General features: G+C 34.7%; 2 protein-coding genes across 7 annotated transcripts; both read left to right on the top strand.

The window, feature by feature from the left end:
- The first annotated feature begins 2,157 nt into the window (after window positions 1-2,157).
- LOC122020166 (fanconi-associated nuclease 1 homolog) lies at window positions 2,158-4,867 on the top strand. 2 transcript variants are annotated; one of them, XM_042577955.1, is made up of 4 exons: window positions 2,158-2,514; window positions 2,602-2,788; window positions 3,718-4,229; window positions 4,301-4,866. In XM_042577955.1, exons 1-4 carry the CDS (start codon window positions 2,299-2,301, stop codon window positions 4,418-4,420), a joined length of 1,035 nt encoding a protein of 344 aa, XP_042433889.1. In that variant the 5' UTR covers window positions 2,158-2,298; the 3' UTR covers window positions 4,421-4,866. The 2 variants fall into 2 exon arrangements, with proteins under 2 accessions (XP_042433889.1, XP_042433890.1); XM_042577956.1 differs by having other exon boundaries at window positions 2,162-2,514; window positions 4,314-4,867.
- A 567-nt stretch (window positions 4,868-5,434) lies between these two features.
- LOC122020165 (fanconi-associated nuclease 1 homolog) lies at window positions 5,435-13,967 on the top strand. Of its 5 annotated transcripts, none has more exons than XM_042577952.1 (13): window positions 5,435-5,971; window positions 6,056-6,147; window positions 6,835-7,105; window positions 7,200-7,262; window positions 7,874-7,948; window positions 8,028-8,149; window positions 10,990-11,060; window positions 11,133-11,217; window positions 11,343-11,483; window positions 11,567-11,790; window positions 12,655-12,928; window positions 13,032-13,262; window positions 13,342-13,967. In XM_042577952.1, the coding sequence occupies exons 2-13, from the start codon at window positions 6,073-6,075 to the stop codon at window positions 13,783-13,785; spliced, it is 2,076 nt and encodes a 691-aa protein (XP_042433886.1). In that variant the 5' UTR covers window positions 5,435-5,971; window positions 6,056-6,072; the 3' UTR covers window positions 13,786-13,967. The 5 variants fall into 5 exon arrangements, with proteins under 5 accessions (XP_042433886.1, XP_042433885.1, XP_042433884.1 ...); XM_042577951.1 differs by having other exon boundaries at window positions 6,043-6,147; window positions 8,034-8,149; XM_042577950.1 differs by having other exon boundaries at window positions 6,043-6,147.
- Window positions 13,968-17,253: the final 3,286 nt, after the last annotated feature.

The following is a 17,253-nucleotide window of genomic DNA, read 5'->3' as shown; positions in this document are numbered from 1 at the left end:
TTAATTATCTTTAAGAAAATTAAATCTCAAGTGATCTAATGCTTAATGTACAAAGGAGGTTTAGATTATTGGATGTTGGTTTAATATGTAGATCCGTTAATTTGATTCATTACTGTTAATGGACGATTAATGATGAATGAATTTTAAGGTAGAAGCTAATGGGTTTGGTCTTGTATGATGGACTTGTATATAAGGAAGAAGTTTCCTATGATTTGGACATCTTGAATCAAAAGGGTTTTGGAAAGTTTATTTTTTGTTAGACCCTTTCCGATTGAGATCATGCTTTGGTTATCACCCAATTTTATAGAAAATCATTTCGTGCTTATAGAAATTCTAACAAGTAAGAAATAATGACTTTGCGATGCATTCAGGTTAGTTTTTATTTGTCGTTGTATTCGGATTTCAATTTTACCTTATTCATTGATTGATAGTTTTTATTTGTCATTGTATTTGGATTTTAATTTTACCTTATTCATGGATGATAATTACATTATGTATTCTTTAATTTATTATTGATATTATAGATGTATCTTTCAATTTAATCCAACAAAAAAGGGAACATATTAATTGAATCTTTAATTTCATGCAGATTTAATTACATTTCTTAAAATGCTTTTACATTTTTGTAATGTATAAATTACCAAAAAAGTCTTAAAAACTAAGGTTAGGGTTTGTTTGTCTCTTAAAAACTAAGTTATCTGTTGAATCGATTCATTTATCATAGATAAATATGTTAGGGTATGTTTGGTTGAGAGTTATCTTTGATAATCTTGATCATTCATCCAAGGTTATCAACGAAAATCTTGTTTGGTTTAGGTAATCGATGATTCCGAAGTAATATTCTATGCTCGACACGTCAGCAAAAGGAACATGCAATTCAGAATCAGACAATTTCAAAAAACTAAGGGTGCGTTTGGTTTGTCCCATTTTTATTTTCATTTTCTGAAAAACGTGCGTTTTTTGTTTTTTTAGAAAATGACTTTTCTGCGTTTTTTATTTTCTTAGAAAACACTCTCTCATTTCTTAAAAATGAACGTGGAAAACGCAAACCAAACGCATTTCCCATTTTCTCAGAAAATGAAAATAGAAAACAGCGTGGAAAACGCAAACCAAACACCCCTAAGATTTTTTTTGATTCTCAAGTTAATAAAATTTTTTTATCTAAAATACTCTCAAATAAGAAAAAAATGTAAAAAATAAAAATAAAAAAACTTTTTAAAAATAAAAAAAATTAAAAAAAAATATTAAAAAAATATAAAATATAAAAATATAAAAAATTAGAAAAAACATTAAAAAATAGAAACATAGAAAAAACGTAAATTTTTTTAAAAAAATAATAAAAAAACGTAAAAATATATATAAAAATAAAAAATTAGAAAAAAAATACATTAAAAGTTAAAAAACATAAAAAATGGAAAATAGAAAAAAACGTTAAAAAATTAAAAAACATAAAAAAATTAAAAAACTTTAAAAAATAAAAAAAAATTAAAAAAATGGAAAAATGAAAAATGAAAAATGATAAAAATAAAAATAAAAAAAATAAAAAATAAAAAATAAAAAATAAAAAATAAAGCAAACTGTGAAAAATAAAAAAAATAAAAAAAGTAGAGTTAAAATAATAATAATATATATATATATATATATATATATAGTTGGTTTTATAAGTAAGGGTAATATGGTAAATATATTAAACTAGGTTATTCATTAAAATCTTCAAACAAATAAATTTTTGTTGCATTCTCTACGTTAAACAAAATAACATTTGTTTATATTTTATTCTCCATAATTTTGATTATGTGATTATTAGGTTATAAATAATAACTTGAATTAAACACATCTTTATTGTCATGTAAATCTAATTAAAATTTTATTTTATTTTAGTTGCTATAGATATCTAATTTAGATAATAAAAATTTCCCATTTATTATGGGGATAAATAAAAAAATATTTACAACGGAATGATTTATAGTTCAATACAAGGGTAGATCTAGGGGTGGCATCGACGATCGCCCCCCTTCTTTACCGGCGGAGATTTTACCGGTGGAGATAGAGGATATCATCTCTTATTTCACGTAAAAATTATTCCTCCATATTTGAATTGCTGGATCCGTCACTTAGTTCAATATTTTTATGTCAATTATTTATTAACAAAAATTTATTATTAATTTGTTAAAATTCAAATTCGATTCTTAGAAAAAGGTAATAGCTGCTGCATTATTATTCCGAGGCAATGAGGTTGAGATTTTGAAAAAACCGAGAGCTTTTGGGACGAGTCGTCCAAATGGAAACCAAACTGAGATGACCGTAATGCCCTCTTGCATCACAGAAATGGCGGGAGAGCCATCCTCTATAAAAGCTGATCCATCCGATTCCAGTCGACGCCTTCGATCGATTAGGGCGCGGGAGCCCATCGAATCGGCCATGCATCTCCACGGGTGGGAATCGCTCAAACGCCTCATCGGGAAGCGGCGGAGAACCATCTCCCTTGATCTCTCTCGCCTCCTTTCTCCGTCGGTCAGGCTCCTTCCGAATCTAGTGTTCATTTCTCGCCTTCCGATTGTTTCAGGTTCTGAAAAGGTATCTGCTTGTCTGTGCTCTCAGAACTCTCAGAGCAACTCGACGCATGACGGTATTCACCACGGAGAGACGCAAGCCTCCACGTCGTCGGATGAGAAAGACTGGGCACCGAAATCAGAACTACATGGAGCATTTGACAAGGAGTGGGTTTCTTGTCCGGTCTGTGGTAGATTGATTCGTGGAATTGATTACAATGTGAACTCCCATCTAGGTAGGTTTTGTTTTGTTTTGCTTTTATTTTCCTCCAGTCGTCGGAACAGTTCCTTATCTGTGAGGTCTAACACCAGCTCGTTCTGCCTAATAGCGATTTTTTCAACTCAAATTTGAGTTTTTCCCCCCGCAATCAAGTCCTGCCATTTTTAAAGCACAGGGAATTTAAAGTTTCTAAAAGGTTAGACCGGTTGTTGGTGCAAGTGTTAGTATTTCTAAATGGCAGTGAGCGTGAATGAGCTGTAGTCAACTCAATACCTGAGTTTTTTTTTTTTTTTTTGCAGGCAAAGCCTGCCAGTTTAGAAAGGCAAAAATATTAGATTGGTTATCATTGCAAGTGTTAGACCCTAGATTTGTTGTTTTGACTTTAAATAAGGAACACCAAGGAGTCAGAGTGGATGGGAGAGTTTTCTTTAAGCTCCTAGTCATCTAGTATAGTCATTAAATTGAATTGTATACAATGTACTAGTAACTACAAGTGATGATCTGTCAGTATTATACTGTACGTCAGTGAGGCCTCAGGCCAGTAAATCATCAATTCACCCAAGTATCCTCTAAGTGGCTGCTTTTAGCTTGATGCATGGGTTTAACTCATTTCACACATTGAGATGCTCACCAAATGTGAAGACACTCATTCAGCTTGCTAGTTGATAACTAATCTGTTCCCTAGAAAAATAGGAAGTTAGGCTAAAATGTTACGTTATTGATTAAAATATATTTATTTTATAGAACTACTTGTCCTTTATGCCCAACCCTGTCTGAGTATGCTATTGGTTTATAAGGGTATTTGAGGTTTCTTGTACTTGGTCACTTTTTATTGTGTATGTATATGCTAAAGTACTTTGAACTTTTGAGCCATATGTTATAACAATGTAAATCAGATAAATACTTGTAAAACTTGAGATATTTATAAATCTACATGGCTTACAGATGCCTGCCTAACAAGAGGAACAAAGAGGAAACTAACACAAAGCAATCTTCTTCAGTTTCAGTTCTCAAAAAGAAATAGAACAGAACCAATTCTGGATGATATATACAGTGAGGAAGCAGATAATGCATGTACAGAATATAATCATGAAAACGAATGTGGTAATGCTTTTGCATTGCCAAAAGATCTCTCTGGAATTAGACATGGGAACATATGTGAATCAGATCCCTCTGACAATTTTCCAAGCCATCTAGGAAACTTTACAAAGACTCTTCCTCCAGAGAACACTTTCCTTGGTGATTCCATTAATCAGGTGGTGGATTCATGTGATCCCTATATATGTCCTCATTTAAATAAGGATGAGTTGGATGAAACTAAAGATGCTAACTGTGTGATGACGTTCGTAAGTTATATTGTGGGCCGGAGATTCCATGCAAGTGTTGAATTGCAACAAGGTGCAAGAATTTTGTTGGCTAGAAACTCCAAAAATGTTAAGGACAGGAACGCTATCATGGTAATAGATTAGCATTACTTGATTTTCAGTATTTTTTGTTTTTCCAAACATGTTTTGATTTCTTCCAATAGGTACTCGGTGCAGATTCTGATTGTAGGGTGATGCTTGGATATCTGCCTCGGGAGCTATCAAAGTATTTGTCTCCATTAATTGATAACCATTACATAGAATGTGAGGCAAGGCTTATATGATCAGAAGTTTTTTCTGTCTTTCTCCTGAAAGCAAATGCATTGTACATGGCTTTGTAGTAAAGAGTGACAGCAACCATGCTCCATTGTCATTCATAGCCTTGTTAAAACAATATAAATTTGATTTAACTGTATTATACCTTGTAAAGGTTAACTTGATTAATGATATATTCCACGTATCAAATCTCTTATATGTTTCTCTCACTAGTGGGGAGTGGGGATGAAGTATTTGCATTCTCTAGTTCTCAGTTTATTGTAGCTAGAACATGTTTCTTTCACTTCATCACCTAGATCTGTCTTTGGTTCTTGTGCAACTTCATTTCTTTCTATGCCTCTTTATATTCTTCTTCTGATGCCATCTTATGCATTCTAAAGCATGGTGAAGTATTTTTGGTATGACATTATTAATGCCTAGGTAGATGTTTCTCCAGGACAGGTCGTATGAATCTTTTTCTGTTTTAGCATTCTTTTTTGGAACACCAAGGAGTCAGAGTGGATGGGAGAGTTTTCTTTAAGCTCCTAGTCATCTAGTATAGTCATTAAATTGAATTGTATACAATGTACTAGTAACTACAAGTGATGATCTGTCAGTATTATACTGTAGGTCAGTGAGGCATGTAAAGCATCAATTCACCCAAGTATCCTCCTTAAAGTGGCTGCTTTTAGCTTGATCTGATGCATGAGTTTAACTCGTTTCACACACTGAGATGCTCACCAAATGCAAAGACACTCATTCAGCTTGCTAATTGATAACTAATCTGTTCCCTAGAAAAATAGGAAATTAGGCTAAAATGTTACGTTATTGATTAAAATATATTTATTTTATAGAACTATTTGTCCTTTATGCCCAACCCTGTCTGAGTATGCTATTGGTTTATAGGGGTATTTGAGGTTTCTTGTACTTGGTCACTTTTTATTGTGTATATAGTATATACATGCTAAAGTACTTTGAATTTTTGAGCCATATGTTATAACAATGTAAATCAGATAAATACTTGTAAAACTTGAGATATTTATAAATCTACATGGCTTACAGATGCCTGCCTAACAAGAGGAACAAAGAGGAAACTAACACAAAGCAATCTTCTTCAGTTTCAGTTCTCAAAAAGAAATAGAACAGAACCAATTCTGGATGATATATACAGTGAGGAAGCAGATAATGCATGTACAGAATATAATCATGAAAACGAATGTGGTACTGCTTTTGCATTGCCAAAAGATCTCTCTGGAATTAGAAATGGGAACATATGTGAATCAGATCACTCTGACAATTTTCCAAGCCATCTAGGAAACTTTACAAAGACTCTTCCTCCAGAGAACACTTTCCTTGGTGATTCCATTAATCAGGTGGTGGATTCATGTGATCCCTATATATGTCCTCATTTAAATAAGGATGAGTTGGATGAACAAGGTACTAAAGATGCTAACTGTGTGATGACGTTCGTAAGTTATATTGTGGGCCGGAGATTCCATGCAAGTGTTGAGTTGCAACAAGGTGCAAGAATTTTGTTGGCTAGAGACTCCAAAAATGTTAAGGACAGGAACGCTATCATGGTAATAGATTAGCATTACTTGATTTTCAGTATTTTTTGTTTTTCCAAACATGTTTTGATTTCTTCCAATAGGTACTCGGTGCAGATTCTGATTGTAGGGTGATGCTTGGATATCTGCCTCGGGAGCTATCAAAGTATTTGTCTCCATTAATTGATAACCATTACATAGAATGTGAGGCAAGGCTTATATGATCAGAAGTTTTTTCTGTCTTTCTCCTGAAAGCAAATGCATTGTACATGGCTTTGTAGTAAAGAGTGACAGCAACCATGCTCCATTGTCATTCATAGCCTTGTTAAAACAATATAAATTTGATTTAACTGTATTATACCTTGTAAAGGTTAACTTGATAAATGATATATTCCACGTATCAAATCTCTTATATGTTTCTCTCACTAGTGGGGAGTGGGGATGAAGTATTTGCATTCTCTAGTTCTCAGTTTATTGTAGCTAGAACATGTTTCTTTCACTTCATCACCTAGATCTGTCTTTGGTTCTTGTGCAACTTCATTTCTTTCTATGCCTCTTTATATTCTTCTTCTGATGCCATCTTATGCATTCTAAAGCATGGTGAAGTATTTTTGGTATGACATTATTAATGCCTAGGTAGATGTTTCTCCAGGACAGGTCGTATGAATCTTTTTCTGTTTTAGCATTCTTTTTTCTGTAAAAAGAATATTTCAAGTTATTCTTGTGCCTTGGTGGATATTTTTTGATATGTTTGTTTGACTTTTGCTCAATTCAAAAGTAATAAGCGGAACTGGGAAGTAAACCTTGTTTTTCATCTAGGTTATAGGCAGTGTTTGTACTTTTTCAGCCTATTCATTGAAAGTGATCTTAGCGAATGCTTGCTTTAACATTTTCAGGGGTTTGTAGACTCTCTTCCTCATCGCGCTCATGATCATGTTCCCATTAAACTGGTTTGCCGAAAAAGTTTAGATTGCGCCGAAAGCAAGGAAACATGTACTGATTGTGATTTTCCTGAATCCCTATGGGACAATCTGGTGGTTGCTATTGAAAATATTAAGGTGCATCAACCTAAAATGATAAAGTACCAGAATAACTTTTCTTTGATGATTGAAGAGGTTATAAGCCATCATTCACACCTTTTTACTATCGAAGAAAAAACATTTATAGGTACTTGTTAGTATTTTGTACTTGATTAGTTGCCAGTTTTTATTTCTTTATTTCATTTTCAATTAGAGTTTCATGTGATGTAAATTGCAAGCAGGGTATTTTACATCACTATCAGATGAAGGTCAAAGGCTTTTTATACGAATATACACTCGTAAAGGTTCTTCCATATCTTAAGACTTATGTTTCAAGTTTTTGATTCATTAAATGTCTAAATTACTTGGTATGATTTATCATTTATGTACCAAGAATTTAACAATATTTTGCTACATTTCTTTTTGATGTCAATATATGTCTTTTTATGTTAGATTTTAGTTATGATATTTGTTTCATGCTTGTGACAACTAATAAGTGATTTGTAAGTCTATGTTTACCAAATTATGATCTTGAAAAGAGATTTGAAAAATGTTGACGAAATTTTTATCAAACAAATAGTTGTTTTGAAGTTATGCACTTAATTTCCAAGTGTTGGAGCTTAATGCACTTTGTAATGCTAAAGCAACATGGAACTCACTCTTCATATGTATCTAATGCGGGGAATATTTTACTAGCGCTTGGAGGAACCTTGCCTGAATTCTCAGGACTAAGAATCATGCCCTTGAAGGAGTTTTATTAGTTGCCTGATATTTTGTTCTCCATTTTGTTGGGTGGGTATATATATATATTTTTAACTAAAATACAGTTGTGGAGATTAGTGGCCATGAGTATGAACTTTCCATGCCACTCCCTTTTCAAGTTGCAATTTTATTAATCGCTTTACGTTTGTAATAGGACCATGGTTCAGGGTAAGCAACATCTCCTACTCTGAGATTCAAGATGTACAAAAAGCCATTGCGGAACTACAGTGTATATCTCGAACCCTCTTAGTTAATGTTTTCCACTTTATTTTTCTAAAGGTAATGACTAAAGTCTACTGACCATGAAGTGGCAGGTTTCATTTACTCATTTCATTCATGTGATGATTCGTTTACATACAACATGAAAGAGGTTCTTGACTTGCTAAATGTTTCTGAAATGCGTCAAATCATAAGTTCAGAAGTTCATAAGGTTTGGTTGGAAACTCATTTAAGTTTTTCTATATTGCTAACCCAATTTCACTCTCTCTCTAGATATTTGTGTTTGCTTGAATATGTTCTGAATAACAAATTCCATCCTAATTCTCTGATATATTGAATTGCTTGCAACTATTGTGCTGAAAAATGCCAGTCATTACTTGTAATTGAACTTGCAGTTTGGGCAAAACATAGGAGGGACAAAGGTTTTCAATCATCCAATAGAATGAGGATGATGTTGCTGGAACACAATTATGTTTGCTAGCTGATCTGAACCAGTAGTGCATGCACAAGGACATTGTTTGACATGATTGCTGGATGTGATCCATTAGTTACATGTAGCACAATACATTTGCACCACCTTATTGCTTAACATTGATTTATTAATTGACATGTGCTAATTCTAGTACCATTGATCAATAGATTATTGTTCTCTGATTAAATATTACACTGCATAATCAGTTTTTACTTAGAAGAACACGGTTATCATCATCTATTGGTGCTAGGAATGCTTATAAATGTTAAGGCCTACTTGGAGCAGAGTATTAGGCCCGTTGGGAAATTATGAGGAAATTTTGCAGAAGAATAGTCATGTACACGTAATAGGAAAAAAAGACAACTGATGAACTTGTGGGTTTAGCAGGCATGGAGATTGCTGGTAAATATGATTGTATGTTACCTAATTTTTTTTCTCTTCCTAGCAGATAACCACCTATATCCAACATTTCTTGACTATTACTTCAAAAAAATCTTGATCAGTCACTGTAATCTATGAGCTCCAGTATTTGTCCAGGACAGTCTATCTTACGTAAAGGCTGGAGTACTGTTGGATGGTTTTTCCTAATTATGGATTTTACCATAGTTGTGCTCCTAAATTAACACATGGGCTTCTGGTGACTACGTACTAAGAGTTAGTATGTGGACAGATACGGGTCCGACATATGTACATTTTTGCAACTTACATATTCCTTTTCTCACTTCATTTTGCAAGCTAGTTTATTTCGTGATAGTATCTTTTGATTTTTCCCATTGCCAATTTACATATACTTCCGTATTGATATATTTCAAAATATAACCTCAGCAATCTCTCTCAACAATAATGTAAGATCCTTCTAATAAAAGAAGCATTACAAACTAATAAGAGAAGCAATCATTTTTTGGCCTATACTTTTTCCCTGATGTACTGGTAATTTTACTGTCTTTTCAATAACATTGGATTAAAATCAATATGTATGACAACTTAATTGTCACAGCAGAAGTTCTACCAAATTTGTCATCAATTGTTAATCAAATAGGAACACGTGCCTTGAACTGTGACCTTGCATTTTGCCTTAGCACTTGTTCTGGCCATTATAATTTGATTGTTGTTCTTTAAACATATCAGATCACCTCCTAGAAGAATGTAATAAATTAATGTGGATGGATCCCTTATTGCTGGGACTACAAGTCTAATCCAATAGGTGGTTATAGTCATGATAGGAAATCTTTTCTTGGACTATTCTTGAAGTATAGCTCCCTTTAAAACCGCCTCTTAATAATCTTAAGATAGGGTTAGAAGTTGACTCTTGATACTACTAAAAAATAAGATGACAACAATAATATAGTTCAAATTTGCAACTAATCTCCAATATTTCCTTCAACGAATAATGACTCGTTGTTTTATGATCTATCTGTCATTTTTATCTAGCGGAGCATCAACAGGCTTAGCTCCTAGCATACCGACTTCCTTCAACCATACCAAGAATTATTTTAATTATAAAAATATAAATGTCTTCCCCTAATTAAGCAATCTCTATGCCAAAATATTATTTAGAGCACCTAAGTCTTTTTATCTGACAAGGTTAATGGAAATATGATTTTTAGTCTTGTCTAAACACTAAGGGAATCATAGATGGAGATAGTGCATTCTAAGTAAACTACCACGGGAGAAGATGGTAGCTGCTACTGAAGGAAAAACAGTAGCAAAATATGGGAAACCAAGTCATCTAAACACCAAAAGAACTTCCTGATTTCACTAGTTGGAGTGCTTAATGGAAGATGCAGGAGATGATGAGGTTAGAACTTGATCTTCCACACAGGTTTTATGATGTTGGACCTGAGGAGCACACAAGGAGAAAGAGATCCTAGGAAGCTCTGATGTTGAGGAAAGCACAACAACTAAGAAGATGCAGATTGGACACAAGAGTTTCATGAAGAGAGGCTTCAGCTATCTTGTGAATTTGGGAACTCAAGCAGAATTGAGACTACCTTGTGATAAGTTTGAAAACGAGTCCAGTGCATGATCACTGAGTGGTTGGACCTTTGCGAACGAGTTCAGCGATAGGAAGATGAAGATGTCTTTTCTTTGAGCCTAGTGAGTGTGCATGTTTGTTCTTGAGATAATGAAGGGTGGAGTGAATGATGAGTCCAAGAATAGGATTTGGTTACTCCTATGATAAAATGTTGATATCGAGGAAACTATTAGGCTACTAAATTCAATTGAAGTTTAACTTGCATAAAAGTGCTTTCAGAATGCAAAGAATGTTTGTTTTTGTATCCACTGTATGATATATGCGAAAGACTCCAATGTTTAGGCTTTAAAGGCTTGTGCTTATGGCTTATATGTGTATGTATGTTAGTGTCATGTGTATTTGTTTATACTCCACACTGTGTATGTAATAAGATGCAAATAAAATGCTGCTAAAGTACAGGAAAATTCCCTTGTACTTTAGCAGATACCCATTCTGCATTCAACTTTGTTTTGCTTCTTCAAAAATATTGACTCTTTGGCAATTACTCTAGCTAAATATCCTTTTTTATTTTTTGGTTATGTTTCCTGTTTCGGTTGTTCTTCAGAAAGGAATCAACTGCAGTCGCCGAAATGAACTTGTAAATATCCTCTGCTCTGCTTATGCCAGTGGAGCATGGTATCATCACTTCAACTGTTGTGGTTTTTAGATTTATTCTTGTTTATAGGTTTAACTGTTAGCATACAACAGCCCACTGCTACCAAAGATGATTCTCGAACAAACAGGAACCTGCATCAGAATTTCTTCTTTAGCTGATGTTTTCTGGCGCATTCAGGTTACTCAACCATTTAATTGTGCTGCATTTAGCTTCTTAATATTTCCCCCCCTAATAGAATGTTATTTCATTAGGAATTTGGATTTGCCATCTGACTTCAGTACTATCTGTTGTTGTTTATCCAGAGGCTCTTTTTCCTTAATGGTGATCAGGACCTTTCAGAATTTCTTTTAGTTGATCTTGGGATTATCAAATTTCCAGATTATGTCTGCAATGTTTCTCACCAAATTTTTGAAGATCGTTCTGATCTTACTGATTATGAAGAGGTAAGCTTTTTGTCTACTTTTCAATTGAAGAGGTAATAAGTTTGTCCTTTCATCTGCCTATTGAAAACCTCTTTTCAAAATAGGCCATTGAAGTGGCTCAGATAGTGGATGAATCTCTTGAAGCAAATAATGTGGAAATGGTGACAAGATGCATTGACATAGCTGATGTCCGTATGTGCACTGGCTTCACAAGAAAACATGACTTCACCACTGATCCTCCGCCGCATTTTTATTCATGTTTTTCAGCATCATTTGTATACTCAAAGGTGCTATCATTGGGTGTTTCCTTCTTTGAGCGCGAGCATAGGTAAAATCAATTCTCTCTTTCACAAAATAATGCATAGATACAAAAACAATAATTCTGTAAATGCTTTTTGGGCTCTTCAATCAAATCAAATTTACTTTGTTTTTCAATGTTGCCTTTTCACGATTGGTCTAACCATCTACAGGTGTAGCCACTAGACATGTACCATCTCACAGATCAGTTGGTCTAGAATGGGTAAACAGAACCTTAATCATTGTACTTGTTTTCTTGGCCATAGAAGCTTGTGATCTACTTGCAAACTCAAAGCCTTCTTTCCAGAATAGAGTGTATTCAGATTAAATCTAAAGCTTAAGTTATAGAAACTTTAGAAACCATAAGTTTTTAAGTTAAATAGAGTTAAGAGTTTTAGATTCTTTAAGATTTACTATTCAACAAAATGTTGTATTCTATCATTAATAGGATAAAGAGAATGACTGAAATGAAGAGAAACTTCTAGAGTTGTGTGATGTTATGTGCTCCTTAGGCTAAAAAATTTGTAAAACTATCCTACAATTTTCCATACTTTATGGATAAGAGCTATAGGCATTTTAGAAGTGCCAAATGGATCAGTGCTGTAGACATTTGGAAATTAGAATGCTTAGATGAATGTTTGACATTACTAAAATAGAAAATAAAATATATTACTAACCTGGAGTAACTAGGTGGAATTTTAGAAGATGGTAAAATTACAAAAAAAAAAAAAAAAGATTAAGATGTGAGCATGCTAAAGAATGACCAATACATTTTGTAGTTAGATAAATTGAATATTTGAAAGATAGTGAGAGAACAAAAAAAATTCCAATAAAGTAATTAAAATGAACCAAGAGATTTGAATATTCTGAATTGAGGACATTTTGAATTTCCCAGGTATGAAGATGCAATAAGGATTCTGAAGGGACTCCTCACAAGAGTCACTCGTGACAGTAGGAGAGGATACTGGACCTTGAGGCTTTCTGTTAATTTGGAACACATGAATTATTTCAATGAGAGTCTCTCTGTGGCTGAAGAAGGAATTTTAGATCCCTGGGTTCGTGCTGGTTCAAAAATGGCATTGCAAAGGCGCGTTCTCCGTTTAGGCAAACCACCTCGCCGGTGGAGGGTACCTGATTATGCCGATTCTGTTAAGCGAAAAATCAAAGAGGTGGGTTATAAACTTTGCACGCTGATAAATTATGTAAAATTTCTAAAAAAATAGTCTGCATCCTCCTGCGTTCTCTTAAAGGTTTTGTTCCTGACATGACTAGATTTGCATAACTGGAAGACCTTTGACTAATGAGACAGCATCCAAGAATATGTATTATGGGTATGATGATGAACTGTGTGGAGTCGAGCAGCTGGCCTTGCAATACTATGCAGAAGAAGGTGGATGGAGCGGCATCCACTCGGAAGGCGGGATCTGGATGACGATCTATGGCCTTCTCATGTGGGACGTTATATTCAGCAATGTCCCGGACGTTTTCATATCAAGATTTCAGGTACGTCGTTTACTTGAGCAGTTGTGCAGTGAGACAATGGATCCACTTTTGTCATTTGACTGTTTGTTCTTTGAAACAGACTGCTCCGCTAGATTTCGATACGGACGACTTTTACACGAGCAGGGAGCATCTCATAGAATGCCAGTTGCAGAAGATTGAAGATGGCATGGCTGAGGAGATTTTGATCTGCTCCTGGGAGTCCCACATGGGGGTGGCTTGCCGCGGCGTGAACTGGGAACGGCATTCACTTCCAGATCTACGAGCTGCTGTCTCATGCATCGGAGGCTGCCCGTTGGCTTCGCTCTGCCGGCATCTGGCAGTCGATTACCGGAGTTGGTCCAGCGGCATGCCGGATCTGTTGCTGTGGCGCTTCCATGGAGATAGCAGTCGAGGCGAAGCAAAGCTTGTAGAAGTAAAAGGCCCGAGCGATAGGCTTTCGGAGCAGCAACGAGCATGGCTGCTCATCCTCATGGATTGTGGGTTTGATGCTGAAGTGTGCAAAGTCAGGCCATTATCCAAATGAAACGACCGTGATAAGATTCTCATGTGTTTAAGCAAATTTCATTAGCTTGTTGGCTTTGTGCTACGGCCAAAATCTTCTCATTCAATGCAATTTGATGTTTAAATTTAATTTCATCCTGCACGCACGATTTGGAGAAACACAATTCGACATGATTTTAACAAAAACCTTTATTACAGCTCGAAGGTAAAGAAAGCATCATGAAATGTCTTTGGTTAAAATTGTTTTAAAATAATTGTGGTAGATCATGAGATAGTTACTATACAATTTATAATTAAATTTTAAAATTTAAAATCTTAAATTTTAAATTTAATATTATTATATTATTTAAAAAAAATAATTTAATTAAAAATGTTTTAGATTATCATGATTATCATTTTTTCATAGGTCTTGAAACATAAGGTTGTAAATAAATCGAACCTTTATGAATGAGCTACGTGTTTGTTTTGATAAAAATTTATTTATGAATGAGCTAGGTGTTTGTCTTAATAAAAATTTATTTATGTTCCTTCAATATATGCAAGATTAATTAAATGAACAACTTAACAATTCATTTAACTAAATGAACAAGTTTTAATATATATGTGCTCAGTTTGTGAATAATGTCAATAAACTACGTTCATCTATAAAACTCTTATCAACTTGCTAAATAAATAAATAAATAATTTAAATGAAAAAATAAATTTATATTATTAAGCTCAAAAACTAATTAGGCTTAAGCTAAGCTCAAACTAAACTATCTCATAAAAAAGAAATCAAATCAAGCTTGCACAATAATTTTAACAGCTTGATTCATTTTAGACTCGATTTGACTTGACTCTTTACCTTATCAAAGAAAATTAAAAACCTCAAAGCTTAACTCGGCTTAACTTATTTACAATCCTATTGAAATGGACCATAGAAGAATACTTAAAATGAAGATTATCATCTTTTGTAATACATCATACATGATAAAGATATTTTGATGATTTTTAAAAAAAGAATACCCATTTAATTAATTAAATAGAAACGTCTTTTGATTTTTGTTTGTTATTACAGGAGGGAAGGCCGATATATATTCTTAATTTAAAAAGTGATTGATTGTGTCTATAAATTTTTTTTATCGATCATCAGAGTAAATCAAAAAGTACAGATGAATCTTTACAGATGATCCAGTATCATAAATTTTTCAAACTCATTGCTCTGAGTGTAATATGTCCTAGTTGAGATTTAAATTTCATCGTAAGGAAAACATGTCTCATTTTTTATCATCATTGTAGTAAAAGGATGATTACGCTCATTTCAGGTGTCCCTTACTGTAACGCCCACCCTTCAGGTATGACGGGGTTACGGGAACATACATGCATATTAATCTATTTCTAAGCAGCGGAAGTATTTATTTCTATATTCTTTTATGTTTTTAATTTACTTTCCTTTTTAAACACCAATAACTAATTATCTAAACATTTATAATCATATGAGCATGTTAAACATAATTTTAAATTTAAAAAGTCATGATATCAATTTCCAACATAAGCATGAATAAGTATTAAGTAATCATGCAAAACATTAACATAAAATAGGCATAGTTCATATCAAGCATAAATTAACATAAGCAGGTCTTTTTCCTTAGCCGAGCCACCACCACACACATCTCTTGCCCCTCCTGCTGCTCCCTTAGTTTATCCATCCTTTATCTTTATCTGCGGTACAAGGAAAGTAAACTATAAGCACACAGGCTTAGTAAGATCCTTTCCTACTCACAAAAATCATATATCATAGCATAATCACATAAGCATATAGCATGGAGACATAATCATCTAAAACATCATATCATGTAAAAGAGCATCATAACATATCATATCATATCATTCTATATAAAAGCATCATGTCATATCATATCATAAAGAGAGCATCACGTCATATCATATCATATCATAAAAGAACATCATGTCATATCATATCATAAAAAGAGCATCATGTCATATCATATCATATCATAACCTATCATATCATAAAAGTATATGCAAGATGTCTTTCAAAAACATGCGTCATGTCATGTGTAAGATGTCTTTTAAAAAAAAATCATATAATACTTAAATATAATCTCAACATGAGGGTCTGACTATGTACCACATAACATAAATACGTGCAATCCCTAGGACGGGGTAGCTAGTCCCGAACCTACTAGGGAACTAGGTCTGTACTACGTCCGTCGACCTAGGGGCGAACTAAGGAGCCCATCCCTTGGACACTAAGGTCCGGTACAAGCCACATAAAAAGTAAAGTAACATGTTATATTTACTTATCATATCATGAAGAGTGCTCTTAGTCCCAACTAATAGGGAAGCAACTCTTAGGCCTTTACTTGTCATTGTTAGGACCAAAAGTAGCTAGAGGGGGGGGGGGGGTGAATAGCTCGTCGCGTTCGCTCGGTGCTCGGCGGTGCTTGTTCCTTCAAAGATGTGCAGCGGAAATACAAAGAAACAATCACACAACGCTAACACGGTTGGTTTACTTGGTATCCACGTCACAAGAGGTGACTAATCCAAGGATCCACACCAACACACACACCCTCTACTATGAATAACACTCCTTTATGGTAACTACCAAAGGCGGAGAAGCCCTACAACCCTCTCAATACAAGAAGAAGAAAGGGAAATACAAGATAAGCAAAAGCTTACAAGATGTGCAATAAAAACCTTAACCCTAACTTCTTCCTCTTGCAATAGATCCGCCTCTTGACTTGGAGAACTTCCAAGATCCTTCAAGAACTGGTGATCTCGAGCTTGGAGAGAGCTGTGGAGGAGCTGGTGAAGATCTGAGTTGAATCGGTGAAGAGGTCATCAAAGAAATGAACGCCTGCGGCCTTTATCGACGCCAACGGTCGGATCCCGATCGATTCGAATGTTCCCAATCGATCGGGGAGGCTTCGGATCGATCCACGGATCGATCCAGAGTGCCTCTGTGCTCTGGGAAAAACGCCTGGATCGATCCACGGATCGATCCAGCACTTATCGCGCAAAGCAGTCGCGTCCCAATCGATCCACTGATCGATCCACGGATCGATCCAGAGGCTCTCTGTTCGCTTAGGAGAAGCCTGGATCGATCCACTGATCGATCTAGATCCTGGATCGATCCACTGATCGATCCAACACTTGATTTTTGCCCAAAACCAAGTTCCAAGCCTCTCAAACCAACATCCGGTCAACCTTGACCTGTTGGTACATCATGCCTAGCATCTGGTCACTCCTTTGACCTGCTAGGACTTCCCACCAAGTGTCTGGTCAATCCCTTTGACCCACTTGGACTTTTCTATTCATGCCAAGTATCTGGTCACTCCCTTGACCTACTTGGACTTCCATCAGATGTCTGGTCAATCCCTTTGACCTATCTGTATTTCCTCGTGCCAAGTATCCAGTCAATCCTTTGACCTACTTGGACTTCCCAACACCAGATGTCCGATCATCCTTGATCCATCTGGATTTTCCC

Source organism: Zingiber officinale, chromosome 9A, assembly GCF_018446385.1.
Source record: "Zingiber officinale cultivar Zhangliang chromosome 9A, Zo_v1.1, whole genome shotgun sequence".
In the NCBI taxonomy this organism is placed as follows: Eukaryota; Viridiplantae; Streptophyta; class Magnoliopsida; order Zingiberales; family Zingiberaceae; genus Zingiber; species Zingiber officinale.
Note: the sequence above shows the minus strand (reverse complement) of the source record. Positions and strands in the feature narration are given on the sequence as shown.

What these genes read in the sequence shown, in the direction of transcription:
- LOC122020165 (XM_042577950.1), top strand. Translation starts at nt 5,852, where the DNA reads ATGACGTTCGTAAGTTATATTGTGGGCCGGAGATTCCATGCAAGTGTT. An exon ending in ATCTTACTGATTATGAAGAG is followed by an intron (nt 11,484 to 11,566) that starts GTAAGCTTTTTG and finishes TTTTCAAAATAG; the next exon opens with GCCATTGAAGTGGCTCAGAT. An exon ending in TTTTCATATCAAGATTTCAG is followed by an intron (nt 13,263 to 13,341) that starts GTACGTCGTTTA and finishes TCTTTGAAACAG; the next exon opens with ACTGCTCCGCTAGATTTCGA.
- LOC122020166 (XM_042577955.1), top strand. Translation starts at nt 2,299, where the DNA reads ATGACCGTAATGCCCTCTTGCATCACAGAAATGGCGGGAGAGCCATCC. An exon ending in CAATGTGAACTCCCATCTAG is followed by an intron (nt 2,789 to 3,717) that starts GTAGGTTTTGTT and finishes CATGGCTTACAG; the next exon opens with ATGCCTGCCTAACAAGAGGA. An exon ending in AGGACAGGAACGCTATCATG is followed by an intron (nt 4,230 to 4,300) that starts GTAATAGATTAG and finishes TTCTTCCAATAG; the next exon opens with GTACTCGGTGCAGATTCTGA.